We start from the raw sequence: 17,926 nt of genomic DNA, 5'->3' as shown, positions 1-17,926 counted from the left end.
GTATTTGTCCTCTGAACTGGAATTGTCACCATGAGCAGTAACTTGTACTACTCCCCGCAAGAAGTGGGACCTCAAGAGAGAGGCAGACTGTACAATTTCCACTCCCAGCTAACAAGTGAGAACACTGCTGGAGGTGAGATTTTTTTTAAAATTAAGAACCCTACTGTCTGATTTCTGCTCTGTGAGCTTAAACAAACTCATGGGCAAACCTTCAGTTTAGGTAGCACCATCTAGAGTGAAAGTGATTCTGTTGGACATTAGCAAGATCGACATCTTATTTTTGTAAGACATAACTAGCTAGATCAACTTTTTTTTTAATATAGATAGCTCCTCTGTCTATAGTGATTATAATACATACATTCAACTATATAAGAAGCTCACAAAACATTTTAATACAAAAGGTCACATTAAGGCTTGATTCATGTCACTCATACATGGAAACCACAAAAGTCTGATGCTTAAGTTAGCTGTACACCGACAGGAGCCAGTGTATGACTGCAGAAATTACAAGGATATTAAAGTATGCAGTAAACAGTACATTCATTCTTTGCTTAAGGACCTATAAAAAAAAGATATGCAATGCATTTGTGCCCATTTTGATCTATGGCTCGGCAGTACGGCTAATGGCCCCCTGCATACCACATTACAAGACACATCTACTTAATGTGTCGTTTTCCTGAAGTTGTTAAGGACCATAGGGAAACCTGAGAAGGGAGTGAACATAATTTCTCTTCCGGTGATCCGATTAGCTTGATTTTATCATAAGGCAAGAAGAGCTGAACTGACAGGCTAGGGACATCTCTTTTTTCCCAACAAAAGCAGCATTTGACACACAGATGTTCCTTAAAGAAAAAATGTACATTTTTCACCACTTACACTAGATGATGCCACATGACTTCAAAATGTCCAGGTATTGTGAGAACAGAAATGAATAAGGGTAGCCACCAGGGGGGCACTAAATTAAAATAAATATAAAAAAGATGATGGATAAAGAAAGAAGTATAGCAGCAGAAGAGTGGATGGGCTGCTTTTGTTCAACCATAATTGGGGTCTAGAGCTCCCTAGGTATTTTTAACTTCTCAGACACTCTTTTCCTGCAATCAGTAGTAGTAGTTCTTTTGACTTAAAAGAACAAGCTTGTGAAAGATGGGAATCCAATTTCTTCTGTAAAGATCTACTAACTGAAGACAAGATTGAAAACCAGTAAGATTTACATCATTGAACTGTAAATGGCACTGCAGTTTTCAGCCACCTTCTGTAGAGGGAGCAAAAGGCCTTTTGTAAATACAGCATTGCCTCTTGAAATTGCTTTTTCCAGCTTTGATTTCTATTCCTATTTTAACAGACAAGAGGTTTGTGTCACTGCTGCATGGCCATTTAAAGAAAAGGTGGTAAAAATGCATCAGGACACTAAGAATTCTGTAGACTGTCAGATTTCTTTACAAAAACTAAAAGCCCTACATGTTAGGTAGACTGCTCAGGTAAAAAGCCCAAAAGTCCACACAGTGTAACTGTCCTCACTTTTGCAGATGCCCAGGCATCCTTACTTGGCAATCCAGGAACGGAATCCAGGAATCCACTGCAACAGACTGATGTAGCAGTAGCCCCCCACCTCCCCCCCCCGCCCCCCCAAAAAATAGTAGTTCTCAGATGGAGAAGCAGGGAGATTCACATTACCAATAACTGTTTATTGTCACCAACCGTCTAAATAAATCCAAGAGACTCAGCTAGCTTATGCCCCTGCTTTTTCCTTACTTACTTGGTAACCACAGGAACCCGAGCACTCTGTTCACACAAGGCCTGTCTGCACGTGCCAAAATCTTCTTCCCAAGGTCACCTCCCTGCTAAAGAGCCACCACTGGTTTGGAGTTAGCAGGGGCACAGGTTTTAACCTGCCTCTGCTTCTGAGACACGCAGCTGTAGGCAAGTCCTTCAGACTGGCCAAGTCTCTCTTTCTCCATCTTTCAAGTAAGGAAAACTTTTGCCAGATGGCACATATTGCGAGTTCATTATTTGAGAAGTGCTTTCTTTTTGTAAAGCATTAGATATTTTTACAATACTACCATGGAGATAGCCATATCTTTGTCCTACATGTGCATCTTATATTTTATTAACATTTTGTAATTCATAATTTAAAAATATCATTTTAGTCTTCAGTTTGCACTTCACTTGTAATGATATTTGACTGCCATTTGATCACAATGTTTAAAAATAACGCAATGTAATTTAAACAACGCATAAACAGTCCAGTGAAAGAATAGTCATTGCCACATCTGAGGTCAGCAATGCAGGTGCTGAGGGGAAAATATGGTTCATTTCCTTGGTTGTCAGCACCCACTTTGGAGAGATCAGAGTAGGACACAAATGAGAATCTTGCATGAGACTGCAGTAGAACAGCTAGGGAAGGAAGAGCATTTTGAGCAAATACATAAAATAGTCCAACGTATAAGTGGGGCTACAGTCTTAACTTAAGAAAAGGAAGAATAGTCTGTAAAAGACATTCTCTCAGGCAGTTTCAAATTACATCATGCAGAACATTGTTTGGGTTGTCTTTTTGAAAGCATTTCTTGGGATTGGGCAAAATATAGTTGACAGCTTGTTAAACTTGCTATTTTTGAAGAAAAAAATTCCACCTACATTTTGCCACACTTCATTATAGATTATATAAAAAAACCCTGAAAAGTATTTAAAATTATCATATTAATGGTTCAAAAATAACATACTGTGATTATTTTAACTATACCATTCCTTGTGACAGTTTAGTAGTTGCTTTTGTATAGTAGGAAGTATCAATACTGTACATATTTGAGCTTCCTATCCCTACATTTTATATATTTTTACAATCAAAATTTGAATGTATTGCACACTTTTTAAAAGGTATATAAGAAAACTAAACCAGAAATCAAAATGAATTCGTTCTGAAAAGTTGATTTGGTCTGTTTATAACCAAATGCAAGATATTCTTGCTGTTTCTACTCTGAAGATTGAAATTAACAAAAATAGTTCTTTCGATCAACCTGAATTTACACATTTTAGTTTTGGAATAGCTTAATATGATGTTGTCTTGGCTACACTGTCACGGTATCTTTAGGGAAATTCCAGTATGGAACATTGTATGGTATGTATTGCACTCCGCGATCTTGACTGCGTTTGTAAAAATCTGAATAAATAAAGGATTTTAACGAAGCAGAATGTTTTATCATTTCAACAAATGCCCTGGATGAAGGGATAGCCTGCATTCTCAGCAAGCCTGCAGATAATATGAAACTGGCAGGAGTGGCCAACACTCCCGAGGGCTGTGCTGCCATTCAGAGACCTGGACAAGATGGGGAGTTGGGCAGAGAGGAACCTCATGAGGTTCAACAAGGACAAGTGCAGGGTCCTGCACCTGGGCAGGAATAACCTCAGACACCAGTACAGACTAGGGGTCGACCTGCTGGAAAGCAGTTCCATGGAGTCCTGGTTGACAACAAGTTAACCATGAGTCAGCAATGTGCCCTTGTGGCCAAGAAGGCCAATGGGATCCTGGCTGCATCAGGAGGAGCGTTGCCAGCAGGTCAAGGGAAGGGATCCTGCCCCTCTCCTCAGCTCTGGTGAGGCCACATCTGGAGCACTGGGTGCAGGTCTGGGCTCCCCAGTACAACAGGGACAGGGAGCTACTAGAGAGTGTCCAGCATAGGCTACAAATATGATTAGGGGACTGCAGCATCTCTCTTATGAAAAAAGGCTGCGTGAGCTGGCCTGGAGAAGCCTGAGATGCGATCTGATCAGTGTGTACAAATACCTTAAGGGAGGGTGTCAAGGGCATGGGGCCAGACTACTATTTTCAGTTCAAGTCAGCAATAGGACAAGAGGCAACAGGCACAACCTGAAATACTGAAGTTCCATTTGAACATAAGGAAAAAACCCTCCATTATGACGGTGACAGAGCACTGGAACAGGTTGCCCAGAGAGCTTGTGGAGTCTCCTTCCTTGGGGATATTCAAAAAGCTGCCTGGACACCATCCAGGGCAACATGACCTAGGAGATCCTGTTTGAGCAGGAGGGTTGCACAAGATAATCTCCAGAGGTCCCTTCCAACCTCAAACATTATCTGATCCTGGGCCAATATGAAGAATAAAAATAAAATTTATCCCTCTTTACAATTAAATAATTTGATTTGGAACATTAAAATGTTTAGTCTCTCCAGAGTTACTCCTGTTTCTTTCTGACTGACACTGTGTGGAGCATTCATGAGTTGAATGTATCATGGGAGGCGTAAGCAAGCCAAGGAATCCAATCTGTAGAGGGAAACAAATACATGAAATATCCAAACTAGGACTCCCTTGAGACCCTGCAGCAATCAGGTTTCGTCTCAACATTCAACTACAAAAATGTCTGGTTAATGTCCTAATGTCCTAATTTGCTTCTGAAGGTAAACATGGAGAAATTCAACTCAGCTCCAATTCCACCTGAATATGCTTCTGAATAAAAGAGCTACTGCTCCACCACACTTTTACTCTAGCTCTTCCACAGAAGAAAAACCAACGTATTAACAAAATGCTGGGATAAATAATATCAAACAATGTAATAGCCTCTGATTGCCTAATAAAAACACAAGCACAAGATTTCAGATCACTTCCAAATTTTCTTTCTTAAAAAAATCTCTTCTTCTGTAAAATAATAATTATATATATATATATATATATATCTCCTACGGGATTCAGAGTGCAAAAAATACTTGCTATCCAGAACAACAAATTGGTAAGAAATAAACAGTCACATTACTGACATTACTGGAAGACTAGGAGTAGTCAGCAGCTTGAAATAATATTTTCTAAAACATGTTTGGTAACTCAGGGAGGTTGCCTCCATTTAAAATGGAAACAACTTTTTTTTTTTTTTTTAAGCCATGACAAACGAAAAATAAATAAAGCTTGACGTGCAGAAAGCCCAATCACACTTTCTCTAGATCTCTCATCTCCTGTAATACATAACTCCAAATCCGCTGCTTCAGTAGTAGTAGGAGCAGAAACAGAGAGCATCTGCTCCCACTGCTAAATGCCTATGAGCAATATCTGCTGCAACTCATGCTCTTTTGCTGTAAAATGCAATATGTTAAATTAATATTAAAAGTGCTGCCACTTAACACAATTTACTTGCTCTTTGTAAAACATCAAATTCATGGAAAATCAATTACCAAGGGATATTTTTTCTCTTAGTCCTATAGAGCTTCTTTTACAGATATTTATTTTACATGCAAAGTTAACTTACTTTATACTAGGGATGACGGAGGCAGCTGGAAGAGGCGGGGAAAGCCGTGGAGGGACATCATATTCTTCATTTACCAGATGACCATTTGAAAATACCTAAAAATCACAGAAATGTTACAGGGGTGTCACCTCTTTCTCAACACAGATGTTCATCAAAGAGACACTACAAAGCACACTTCAAGGAGGCTATAAGCAAAGGCCTTTCTAAGAGTTCACAGAACAGAGCTACAAAATGGCTCTTCTCATGCGTGCTTCAGCTGAGCGCAACTGGGATTTGTACAACACATGAACGCAAACCTTCTCCAAAAGAGGTAGCTTTGTATCACAGTCAGAGGGACTGCTCAGTTACAGGCGAATGGCTTAGACCCCTCCCTACCTGCAGGACTTCAGCAATAACAAAAGATTATAATATAACTGAACCATGAGCCAAGGATGAAAATCCATGTAATGCTACTCTTCGGCATATGCATACAGCTAGAAACAGTAACTCGGAGCTGTCAACTGCCCTCTTTAATCAAATGGCTTAGATCTATAAACTGAAGAAAACACTTCTAAGAGCAACTGAGGAAGGAAACAGCTAAGAAACTTCTCCAGAGTAAAGTGGTACTTTACTCCAGAGGGGTTATTATTCCAATTTGAGAAGTGCTCGTTCCAACAATCTCAATACTGGGTCAGAGCACATCTGGAATTATATGTAAAGGTAGAGTTGAAGATATAAACCTGGTATCCCTTTTAAAATCAGATTAAAAAAAATTGTAGTATGTTAAATGAGAGTCTAGCTGGAAGGAAAATCTTGTTGCTTTGCCTCAATTCTGATAAATAGACATCATAATTAGGTACAACACCATGAACTTCTAAAACACCTTTCTTCAGATATATCAGTGCTTAAGAGCAAGAACACAAATTTTAAGGCATTAAACAAAGTTCTTGGACACCGAAAGATTTAGATGGGATCTGTAAACAATAAAATCTCAAAGCTGAATATTTCACAAATTTCAAATATTTCTCAGGTGTCACAGTATTTTGCCAGATGTATCAGGCAATGGAATATGAAGTCAGTTAAACCACATGCAATCTCCTTCAGGGAAGGAGCTGCATTGAAAAGACAGTTTCATCACATTCTGAGAACAGGCATATTCATCACTTTGATGCCAAACTTCTGATCCCACAGCTTAGGGTACACAGAAGCAATGAAAAAAGCTGTAGAGAAACACCTTTTCCCAATTCAAAATGCATTTTCTTTTAAATCCATTTGAAAGCCAAAGAGTTATTAAAACGGCAGCTGGAAAGTTTCAGTTCAGTCATTTAAACTACATGATTTTATGTGCCCATAGAATTTTGTTTTATGCTATTAAAGTCATATCTGGTGGAAAGTATCCACATTTCCTTTATTCTTTGAAAACCATCTGCCTTTTCCAAGTTTTTCTTTAATCATTCTGACCGAATGTGCAAATACTACAAAACATACTGCAGAGTTTTTGCTTTTTTTTTCCTTTAAAATTACAAAAATAATCATTTTCTCCTTTTAAAATTACAAACAGAAACAACAGATATACTCTTTTTTAATGAAAATATCCTCTTCCTAAGTTTTAGAAAAAAAGATATAAAGTAACTGAAAAACTGAGAAGAAAAAATAGCAGTTTAAATTAAACTGATTGCATGATTCACAATTTTCCAGTCATATATATATAATAACAAAGGCCAAAGACCAAGTGGCTATAACCTACAAAGCTTTATATTTAAAGAAAAATGGGATATACATTTTGTCCAATTCTGAAATTACATTTAGATTAATAATAAGAGGAAGTGGCATATCTGTGCATTACTAATGCAAATATAAGATTGGCTGCTCATGAAAACATGTTCAGCTTAAATTTCCAGTGCTGTTTCATAAGTAAACTGAGGTAGTTTTACAGAACTACAGCAGTAAGAAACCCTTTGCTGTGCAGATTCTACTGGTATTCACTCTCGGCAATGAGATTCCCCATGAACTCTAACGTTGGACGCTGCTACTGGAAAGCTCTTGGCCAGTGCAGGAATACAGGCGCCCTCACAGCACACAGAGATGCACCTGAAACACGCTCTGCTCAGCCAGCTTTTCACCTTTGCTCATCTGGCAGAAGGCCCAAAATGGGAAATACGCAGTGCTTGCGGTGAAACCCATCGCATGCACCAATGCACAACGGCCGGACATGCTTCCAGAGCACACGTGCAAGCGAGAGTAGCTCTCCTGCATGAGCACAGAAGCCTGCACAGCTTCACAGCACAGTAAGTCAGGGCAGTCGGCACCGGCATCATCTGCAGCCCCCAAAGCTCCTCCTCTTGGTGCGTGGATGGCAGAGTCTGCGCTCCTCTTTGCCTGCCCCACCATGAACTCTCCTTAGAGTCCCTACCTGGCAGCAGCACCACAGGCACCCTGAGGTGGCACAAGCAGAGCCCTGTCCTAACCTTGGTGTGACACTACCTCTGGCTTGAGCTCTGCGGGCTACAGGGGACGGTGGATTCCCTGCTCTCTGTCTTCTCCAACCCCCTCGGTTGTTCTCTCAAGCCAGAAGGCATTATTAGCTGCTTTCCTGCCACAGGCTCATCTCCAGAACCTGAGCACTGACTGTTACCATGAATTCAGAACAGTCCTCTGCTCTCTACTAGCTTCAACCCTGTCTCTCTGGCTCCAAAGCTTTTCTCTATTGCTCCTCCATCTTTCAGCACTGCTTTTCCCCTCAAAGCTACCATATTTTTATCCAGAGATTGCTCACCATGTCTCAGACAGCAGCCTCTTCTCAATTTAGAGAATTTATTAAGAAAAAAAAAAAAAAGAAAACACAAGGAGCAGCAAAACATAGCAGTGCTTCAAACGCAAAGCAGCAAATGGAAGCCCAGAATTTGCAAATCTGACAGAGATAAACAACTCCCTCTACCTGATCACTCCTTTTTGTGAAAGCCATCACCAAAACATCAATAATAAGACAAACACATCCCTCTAATGTGATGATTTGGGCTTCCTGGAAATCTTGTCATTATCCTCTTTGATTCCGGCACCAGAGATGCTTTATGCTCGCCAGTGTAGGTATCAGCAGACAAGAGGTTAAACTTTAGGTTTTACTTGGAAATTCTATCTTCAGCAAAAGCACATATTACAGAAAAGATTTTTGTTGCCAAAAGGCCAAATTCTGCCTTCAGAAATGCAACTCAATAGGGTTCATGGGTGCATTTGAAGATCCTTAGGGTGGAGAAATTCTGGTATTTTGAAATGTCTGTAAATACTCCAAATCAAACTGCAAAGAAGAGGATTTATAATTTTATCAGAGGAAGAAAAGTAAAACCCTCGTGAAAACAGAAAAGCACAGCAAGAATGTCTGTACCTATATCTAATGTCTACTTCTGTGGTCTCTACAGGTAGTCCTGTGATTAATGTTCCCCAAAACGATGGCTGAAATAAGATAAACATGTGCGATTTCTTTTACAAACTTTGGGAAGTGCTACATGTGAAGCACAATCTGTAACTTAAACATAATGCTGGATTTTATTTCCTTCTAAAATTTCAATAAGGAGTCAGCAGGGATGGCTAGTATATTTTCATCAATTTGTGTTTCTCCTGTCTGGTGATCTTTTGATAGCAAAATGGCAAATCAGAGCATAGCTTTCAGTGGTCAGAAAAAAAAAGCAACAGATGTTTTAATTTTCAGTATGGAGTACTCAAATATACGTCAGTAGTTGCCAGTGTTTCATGTACATCTCATGGCTGAGCTTTTTCCCTTCCACTTCCTCTTCCTTTTCTTTACCCCTCCCCATACCTTCTGCACTCTGGCCTCCTTATTCCTCATTTTCTACTCCTTTCTCTCTTCCATATACTCAAAGCACTACAGGTGCCCTGTACTGGCATGAAAAAAAGACGATCCATTTTGTACTTCTATTTCTCCCTGTCGCTACTTGGTGGTCCTGTAACGCTGCGCTGAAGGTGCAGCACGTCTCAGCCTCTCAATACATCAGCAGCATAGCATGACTTACGGGACATATTTTGACAAGTGCAAGGAAGATGTATAACACTCGTATAAAATTTTCTTTCAAGAAGGTTAGGGTCAGCAAACCCATAATCGAGCTTTTGCTTACTTGCAAATTTGGAGGCAGAACTGAGACATTAATCACGATGCTACTGCGCTTATTAAACCACCTGATTCTTGTTCATCCTTCACAGCTGTAATTGAATGGAGAGTTTCTACATCTCTCTTAAAGCTGAAGGAAAACCTCCAAGGTATTTTCCTAGCAGAATTTGGACTGTTTGTGATGGCTTCCAGCAAACTTTGCACAGGTGGCTAAAGCCAAAACTACCCCCTCTACACATTCCTCCCCCAGACATCTTTAATTTATAAACGAAAACAACCAAATGGACAGAAGAAACACCGCAGTTACAAACATTCATGCTGTCCATTACAGACAGGCAGACACACTTCTCCTCTGAGTGACAAACAAAGGCCAAACCAAGCTATGTAATCCAGTGGAAAGGTTGTAAGAGGCAAATTCAAACTCCCTCAACACTGAAAACACGTTAGATGTCCAAGCGAAGTCAAGAGCTGTTGTGGACAAGTTACAGTCTTTGCTCCATTAGCAGCTCTGTTCATTATTACAATTCTAGCAGCTCGAGCTCTGAGATTTGACTCCACCTAAGGAGGAAAAAAGCAGGCCTACACCGACCAATATAAAAGAGTATTTTCACCTCAGGCTTCGGCACATCTCTTACCTTGGCACTTTCTGCAGGCAGTTCGTGACGCCTGTGTTTTCTCATAAATCCTGACTCAGAACTTATGCGGCTGTGCCTTCCATTTAGGTTTGAAACCGCTGTCAGTCCTGCTTTGGGGGAGGCATCGCTCCCTATTCGACATCCTACCAGCTGACCGGTGCCAAACACCTCCCTGGGGCACCAGGCCTCGAGGGGCACGGGCTGGTCCCGGGAAGGCACGCTCTCTGCATGGTGCAGGTGCCTGCTGAGCCTCGTGTCCGGCGGGATCGGGGGCGGCCTTTCCGGAGGCGGCGGCGGAGGGTCTCTCAAGGGAGGCGGAGGCGCTGGCAACGGTTTGTCCTGTTTCCTCACCATACAAGGAGAAGACTAAACAAAACAACAAATATTGATTACATACGGGCATACCTAGGCATGCGTATCTCTCTCACGACTAAGCTTGGCTTTACACTTTCTAACTGAGATCCTTCCAAGGGATCGGGCTCGTCTTGGCCTGTGGGCGCTCTCTTCAGGAGGTGTGCGTGCTCCAGGCCTGAGGGGCCCCGGGGAACCCGAGCAAGGAAGCAGCGGGAGGAAGGAGAGACTGCTTCCCTAAGGCTTCCATGGATTCCCTTGTGCAGCTGCTGGAATGCATTGTGAGACACGCTTGGGAAAGTGGAATGCCCAATGCAGAGAAAACAAATAAATACACAAAAACAAATAAATCCAACTTCCAAAGGGGGATGATGTGGTGACAGGGAACAAGCACAAAAAGAACAGTGATTAGGGAGCAAGCGGAGGGAGAAGACAAGTATAGAGGGAGAAGACAACACACTGTTCATTTTTTCAGGTAACATGCTAGGTATTCATTTATGTTTACACTAAGCTCATGTGTAAACAACCTCCAGCAGCATACTTCCTTTTTCAGAATCGAACTGTGTCATAAATGGGGAAATGTTCTTGAAGATTATGTGTACTATTACGAAAAAGCTGAAAAACAAGTTATCAGGAAAAATACATAGCAGCACATAAAGCTTCTAAGTGCACACATCTCAGAGAAAAACAAAGTATTCTCATTGGGAAGTAATTACTAACAGCAGTTTAGAAAACTATGCTTACGTCAATTGAGGTTTTCAGGAAGTGTTTTTCTCCTCCATCAGTTATAATAATAAATATTGGGAAGATTCTCTTCCTTGGAAAACATTACTTTCATGGCTCTTGCTTCAAGATATTACCATTTCAAGACAATAAGCCTACAGAAGTTTTGAAGCAAAAGTGGTATTTGGTCTCACTTTACAGGTTGACCTATTCATTTTTGGTGCAGTATCTTTACACATTAATTACACTGATAAGTGAGTTATTCTACCTGCAAGGCTATTAACACAAATAGGACTTTTTTTTTTAAAGTTTAATCCTCTTAGTTAAGAAAAATAGTTATTCTCACTGTCAAGACTGCAACAAAAACAGCTAGGTCCAAAAAAAAATTAGTAACTGTTCTCCAGTGCAGAAACAAAAACTCTTGACTATATAATCAGTGGTATTTCTGATCTTCCTTTTTTTTTTTTAAAGCCATGAAGCTTTTATAATATTGTAAAATATACCTATTTTACATTATACATACTTGTAAAATATACAAAATTAATGGATATGCCAAATGTTTAGCAGACATTCTCAATGTTATAATTTTCCTTCTATACTATTAAAAAGTGAGAGATGACTGATAAAAAACCAAACATCCATTAAACATCCAAGCATACAGAACTACAATTTTAAAAAGTAGTAGATATTCAAACTTAATGGTAAAAAAAAAATATGGTACTTAATATTCAATTATTATCAAAACACAGGTTTCAATTGATGTTATATTTGAATTCAAAATCAAAAATAAAATTAATTCATTCTCCTTATGCAGCCATTACAACAAAACAACCAACTTATAGAAGGGAATAGTACAGCACTTGCTTTCCCTCATCCTTATCCACTCAAAAAAAGTTAACTCTTTAGTATAATTTAGTATAATTGTTTCCCAAAATATAGCATACAATTTCTTAGCTGTTGTCATTAATATCTCTAAAGCCTGAGCCCTAATCTATGCCACTTGAAGTTTTGAAAGCAAGGTGTCTGCACAAACTTTTCTTGTCAGGATACTGTGTAAATGAGCATAAATTGCCATCAGTGCCCAGCATGTAAGTTTAATGAGATAATGACCTCTAAATCTACTTTCAGGAAACTGTCATTTCCATTTATTTTTGTGAATCAAGTTTTATTAGAGAAATGATCCATTACAGCAATGTCAAACCAATATCTTTAAAATTCTGAGCATAAGCAAGTGCACTATAACCATCAGATTACCAGGGGTCACATTTGACCAACACATTTAACAGCAATCATTCGACTGAGTAAGGTTTTATGCAAGGGGACAGGCCTGGCCAAAGTCAACTGAAGGAGCAAAGACTCTTCCGATGACTAAATTAATACTGATCTAATCTCAAGTTCTTCTAAGCTATGAGACATTTTGATCTTTTGGCAAGAATGGCTCAAAAAGAAGTCAAAATTTCTTACTTGTCGATTTTCCAAAATAAATATGCAAGTACAGTTTCTCACATACAAAGAAATATGGCTCAGCACAAATTACCTTTGGTGATCCAGTCGGACTGGCACATGGTGATCGTGCTACTCCCTTCTGAATAAGATCCAGACGAGGAGGTACAGGTGGAAGACCAAGATGTGGGATTTGCAGGGGGTCTGGAAGTGGTTTTCTTCTTTGTGCAAGTGGGGAAGATCCAGGAGATGTCACTGGTGAATTCTGTCTCTCATTGCACTTCAAGACAGAAAAAGCATTATTAGAATTTACCTGATCATGAAGTAAGCAGCTTTCATTCCACAATAACTAAAACATTTGGTACTTGTCAGGTTTTCGCTCAGAGTCACTTATGATAATGGACGCCCTGCTAGTCTTCATTACTGGGTAGTGTAAGCATTCAGCCTCTAGGTACAGCACAAAAGAAGTCTGTAAGTCATTCTATCTCATAATTAACTAAGATCCCCCTCATTTATTTTCCCCTTCATTCATTAGGTGATTTACAAAAAAAAATATTTCACCACAGCATTCAGTTTACCATTTTAGCAAATATTAAACTAATGACACACAAACATACTAAACATTTCAAATGACAAAGGATGACTTATTTTCTGGGCTTGTCCTTTCAAATGCACAGGTATGATGAAAATTAACTAGATCTCATCTAAAAGAGTATGTTGACTCTTTAAAAATAAGAACTTATGTTGTATGATGATCAGAATCGAAGATTTCAGTCATCAGTGTAGGCAGCACTCATTTTTGCTACCAGGTCCTAAGCCTTGTGTGGTTCAGTTTCAACAAACACGACTGACTTATTTAAATACTCAGTGAACCCACTATGTTTATATCACTGCACTGCAGGTCGTTCTGGGCATTTATGCTCTCCTGGGCTCTCCTGGCTCACAGCCTGAACAGCTGGAAGCCGTTCACACCGAACACCCCAGCCTCGGGCCATCCAGGCATGGAGGCTTTCCAAAACCTCCCATTAAACCTGGTTAGAGAGGACTATTTGCCATCACTCTAAATCAAGCATTTTAAAACACTGACAAAAATTAATGCTCCGATCTCTAGGATAAATCTGTTTTTTGGGTGACATGTTTTGTGTCACTTCAAATTTTACCATCTAGTAAACCTGTAAATTCAGTCTCACAGCTACACATTCAATTCAATTTTCTTTGCAATGCAGAAGTGGTCACAACGTTTGTATTAAGCTGTTAATTTTGGTACCCTCTAACTGGTGAAATGGAGCTGCCTGGAGGATTGGGAGGATAAACACAGGAATGATTATGCTCATATTCTCTGGATATCACAGAAAAGGAACCGATTGAATAAGTTAAATTAGAATAAAATAATGAAATAATATAATAAATATAATAATACACCTAATACACAGATATCCATATATAATTATATATTATCATAGAATATGTTATAATATAAATAGATATATACTAAATATCTTAGAAGCATGCCTGAGCAACCAAATATAATGACTATCAATTCCTTTTACTCAACAGAAAGAATCCACTATTGAATGACATAATAAATATTGTATCACTTTATAACATTAGTTTTCAGAGTTCAGTTATACCCTCACCAAGCATTTCTAATAGGAGACATGTAATATAGTCAAAACCTTGCCTTCAGCATTAGAGAGGAAATAAATTTATTTCCCAAACCTCTTAAAATAGAACCAAATAAACAGGTCTGCATCTCCAGTAAAATATATTTAAAAATAAAAGACAGTGCTGTAGTAAGTCTTTAAATTATATGGTGTTACATATTGTGCGGTGTCTCAGGCAGCAATGAATTGTTCCAAAACATCTAAGAAATAATCCTATATACAATGGAGGATGGACGCTAAGAATAATAAAAGCAGTAAATGCAGAGTACTAGGTGGGAAGGAGGGCTGAAGCTTTTACAAGTTCTAGTTGCTGTCCCACCACGTTAACAGACTTCCTGAAGGAGCAACCCGAGAATGTCAGACCCCATGTAGCTACGGGAGCTCCCAGCTACTCGCAGCAGCACTTCACCAACAGCATTTTCAGAACATCCACCGTTTTTATCTATTTATCCGGGGGTACCACCTTCTCTTACACAGTTCTGCCCTATAAAATCACTAAGCAAAATGATCCACTTTTTCTTCAATGAGGCCCTGTTGAAACAGGAAATTAATTTAACTTCCACAATAAACTCTCAGTTCCATGTGTATTTGGTATTTAGTTATTTCTAGCAACTATATTCCCTGGATAGGAAGTCACAACTGCCAAAATAAAATGGAAAGCCTTCCAAAGCATTAACAGTATAGAAGGATCTCAATCTAACCTGACAGCAGTTTCTTGTTTCAGCACTGCAAAATCTTTCGGTCTCCCTAAAGCTACCCTTTCCTACTGCCACAACGCTCTCACTATGTGCTGGAGTCCCCAAAGACGTCAGGAAGGGTACTGGGGGCAGTCAAAGGGCTAAACAGTAACTTCTGAGTAAGAGAAAACAAACACAAAAACACACACACACACACACACAGAGAATACACAAAGACCAACTGCTGATGAGAAAAGCAGTTGTCTCCTAGAAGGAAACTGAATCCATGTCACTGCTTGGTCCTGGAGAGTGAATGCTTTGCTGGGAGAATCTTAAATTGTGAACCCTCATTTATTCCTACTAATACTAAATTGAAACAAAAAAACTCTGCCGTAGCAAATGCGCTTTCTTCAGCATTCAATATTGCATTTCTATAGATAAAAAAAATTATAAATGCTTTCAAAACGTACATTATTGCTTTATGTTTGTTGAGAGCTACCTGCAAGATGGCTATACTTCATGCAGATGCAGCAATAGATTTGTATATAACTGCTCCTCTTTTGGCATGAAGTATCATCTCTCAAAAAGGCACTTTCCCTCAGGTCTAAGTGACTTATAGATTATCCTGTTTGTCACCTATTGAAGATTTCTCTGTACTTTCTATTCAATGAAGGAGCAATGAGAGTATCATAGTAAAAAGAAATAGTAACAAAAAGATAAAGCAAGCAGGCAATTAAGACACAAGCTAATACAAGTGAGCCTGTAGTGACAGAGGAGAGACCTTCTGTAGATAGAGGAGCTCTGCGGTGACCCACCCTGTGCAACAACGATATAATGAAGGAGAAGAAGAGAGGAGCAGCATGGACATCATCTGGCTGGCATAAATGCTGCCCAGCTGTGACCTATTTTGCTATTGTACTGCAGAGCGGACCACAGTTATGTTATTTAATCATATATGCTTACTACCAGCAAATATTGGTATCGGATTGCCCCTAGTGGCAGTGACTTTAAAAGTAAGGCTGCTTCTGACACGGATTACAGCTTCTAGTGAAGCTTTGTATGATGTAAGTGTTAACAGTCAGGTTACCAAATCCACTGTTTTAGTTTCAAATCCCTTTTTGCTGGACAGGCAAATACTAAAAACACGCTAAACGAAAACCTCAAAGAGTGACTGCTGCAGCAGTGTTATCTTGGTTGCTGGAGTGCTGCTGGAGCTAATACAACCATCTACAGACTGCAAAACGAGACCTCTGAGAAGGTCCAGGCAGACTGACACCAAAAGAGAACTTTTCATACAGTGCCCTGAAGCTTCATTAAATAAGCCTTAGTTATAGTCGGATAAGAGTAACTCGCATTTTCTTTCTTTCTTGTGAAGGCAAGTTGTGACCTCGGCAGATTAGTACCAGGTGGACTTAAAAAACATGGATGAGGATATAAAGCAACACCGCTTACCACTGATGGCTGCAAACATGCTTTGCCTATGTTGTTTCATTTTTTTCATTCAATCTTTCATTTGTTGAACCAACACAACACACGTGAAGCAGGGGAACGGAGCCGACCTAAGGCTGCGAGAGTCGGCACGAGGCCGACTGCCCGTGGGGCCGGTCGGGTGCTTTTGAACCAAGCGGGGCACGCTGTTTCCCAGCATTTACACCTCTTCTTCAAGCACCATAAACTAAGTACATGAGGACCCTCAAGTCATGCAGCATGATTTTAATAAACTCCTAAGTGACGTAGCCTAAGAATTCATGGTCAGGGAAAATGCCTGGATAAATATTTGAAGCCTTTTTTTTCAGAAGCTTCTGTATTTTGTATGACAAAAGTTGAAACTCTACTGAGTTGAAACTCTATTACTATGTAAACAACCATTACCACAAAAAAAAAGATTTGAAAAGGGGAAGGGTGGGAAATGGGTAAAACAAAACAAAACATACCCACTCTCCTTCCCTATTTTGAGAACTAAAAGTCTTTTGTCTTGATTTGTTAAGTCCATACTAACTCATCCTTTGGAAAGAGCGAAGTCATGAGAAGTAGTAGCTTTCAGTTTTGCTGACCTAGTCTAAATATTTTGAAGCCAACAATGTGAATCAAAGTCAGTTTTTGGTGGGCTTCAACAACTGTGAAATTCCTTTCAGAGAGGTCAGTAACTCCATGGAAAAAGTAACTTTTCATATGGTTTCAGAAGGAAGTGTCCCTAGAGAATGTGAACATACTTCACTGAAAATTTCATGGTGTCCTTACACTGTTAGGGCTTCCCTTTATGGTTTGATGTGATAATAATGTTTCATTTGGATTATACAGTTGTCTTAGCACCTATATATATAAATATATATATAGCTTTTAAAGAGAACTCCTGCACTATATAGTTTTCTTTCCTTCTTTTTAAGCCAACTGTATCAGGCTAGATCTTGCTTAACATAGAGGGATAGACTGCGCTTAATTCACTCAGACAATGGAACATTTAAGACTAAGCAGTAATACAAATGGTCTACTGGACTCAAATGCCTTCTATTAAAAAGAAAAATTAAAAAAGCTCCATTTTTAATGTTTACCTTAATCTATAATCTGCATATTTTTAAGGAGTATTTTATGACCCACATGAGGTTTGCAAAGCCTGGTTAGGCCAAAAAATACAGAGCTGAGAAAAATAAAACTTCAAGCAATAACTGCATTAGCTGATCTAATACCAAGTGGTTAGAAATTTCTTAGCAATAAGTCAATGAGGTTTTGGCACCGCTCCTCATCTTTGAATGAAAGAAATATCTGAAGACAATTTGAAATAAAAAGTTGCTGGATAAGGCAGATACACTAATTGCAATAGATTTCTCTGAAGCCTCTGTTACAGCTGATCATCTGATCTGCAAGAATGATTCATTTTCCTTAAAGTGGATCCATTTACTCATTCCATTAAAGAATGAGTAAGTAGCTTTGTGATTATTCTGTTCTTGAAAGCAATTTCCAGTCTGAGGTCCATCCGGGATTTAATCTAGACACCTCTGCCTGCTCATGAGTACGCTTCAGAGATGGAGTAGAAAATGGAGAACGGTATTTTTATATTCAACTCATATTCCTTTACCC

The 17,926-nt window shown here is 39.3% G+C and overlaps 1 protein-coding gene across 1 annotated transcript in view; it reads right to left on the bottom strand.

Annotated features, from left to right (window-relative positions):
• LOC104566991 (E3 ubiquitin-protein ligase CBL-B) overlaps positions 1-17,926 on the bottom strand; it is a 58,030-nt gene that overhangs the window by 14,646 nt on the left and 25,458 nt on the right. Inside the window, exons 8-10 of the mRNA XM_088533680.1 lie at positions 12,602-12,787; positions 9,991-10,356; positions 5,254-5,348 (exon numbers count right to left, since the gene is read on the bottom strand). Of these exons, the coding sequence (XP_088389806.1) occupies positions 5,254-5,348; positions 9,991-10,356; positions 12,602-12,787 (647 nt within the window). The remainder of the gene's footprint in view (positions 1-5,253; positions 5,349-9,990; positions 10,357-12,601; positions 12,788-17,926) is intronic.

Source organism: Tinamus guttatus, unplaced genomic scaffold, assembly GCF_059628265.1.
Source record: "Tinamus guttatus ecotype Peru unplaced genomic scaffold, ASM5962826v1 Tinamus_guttatus_pri_ptg000035l, whole genome shotgun sequence".
Classification (NCBI taxonomy): Eukaryota; Metazoa; Chordata; class Aves; order Tinamiformes; family Tinamidae; genus Tinamus; species Tinamus guttatus.
This window is presented reverse-complemented; position numbering and strand designations above follow the sequence as displayed.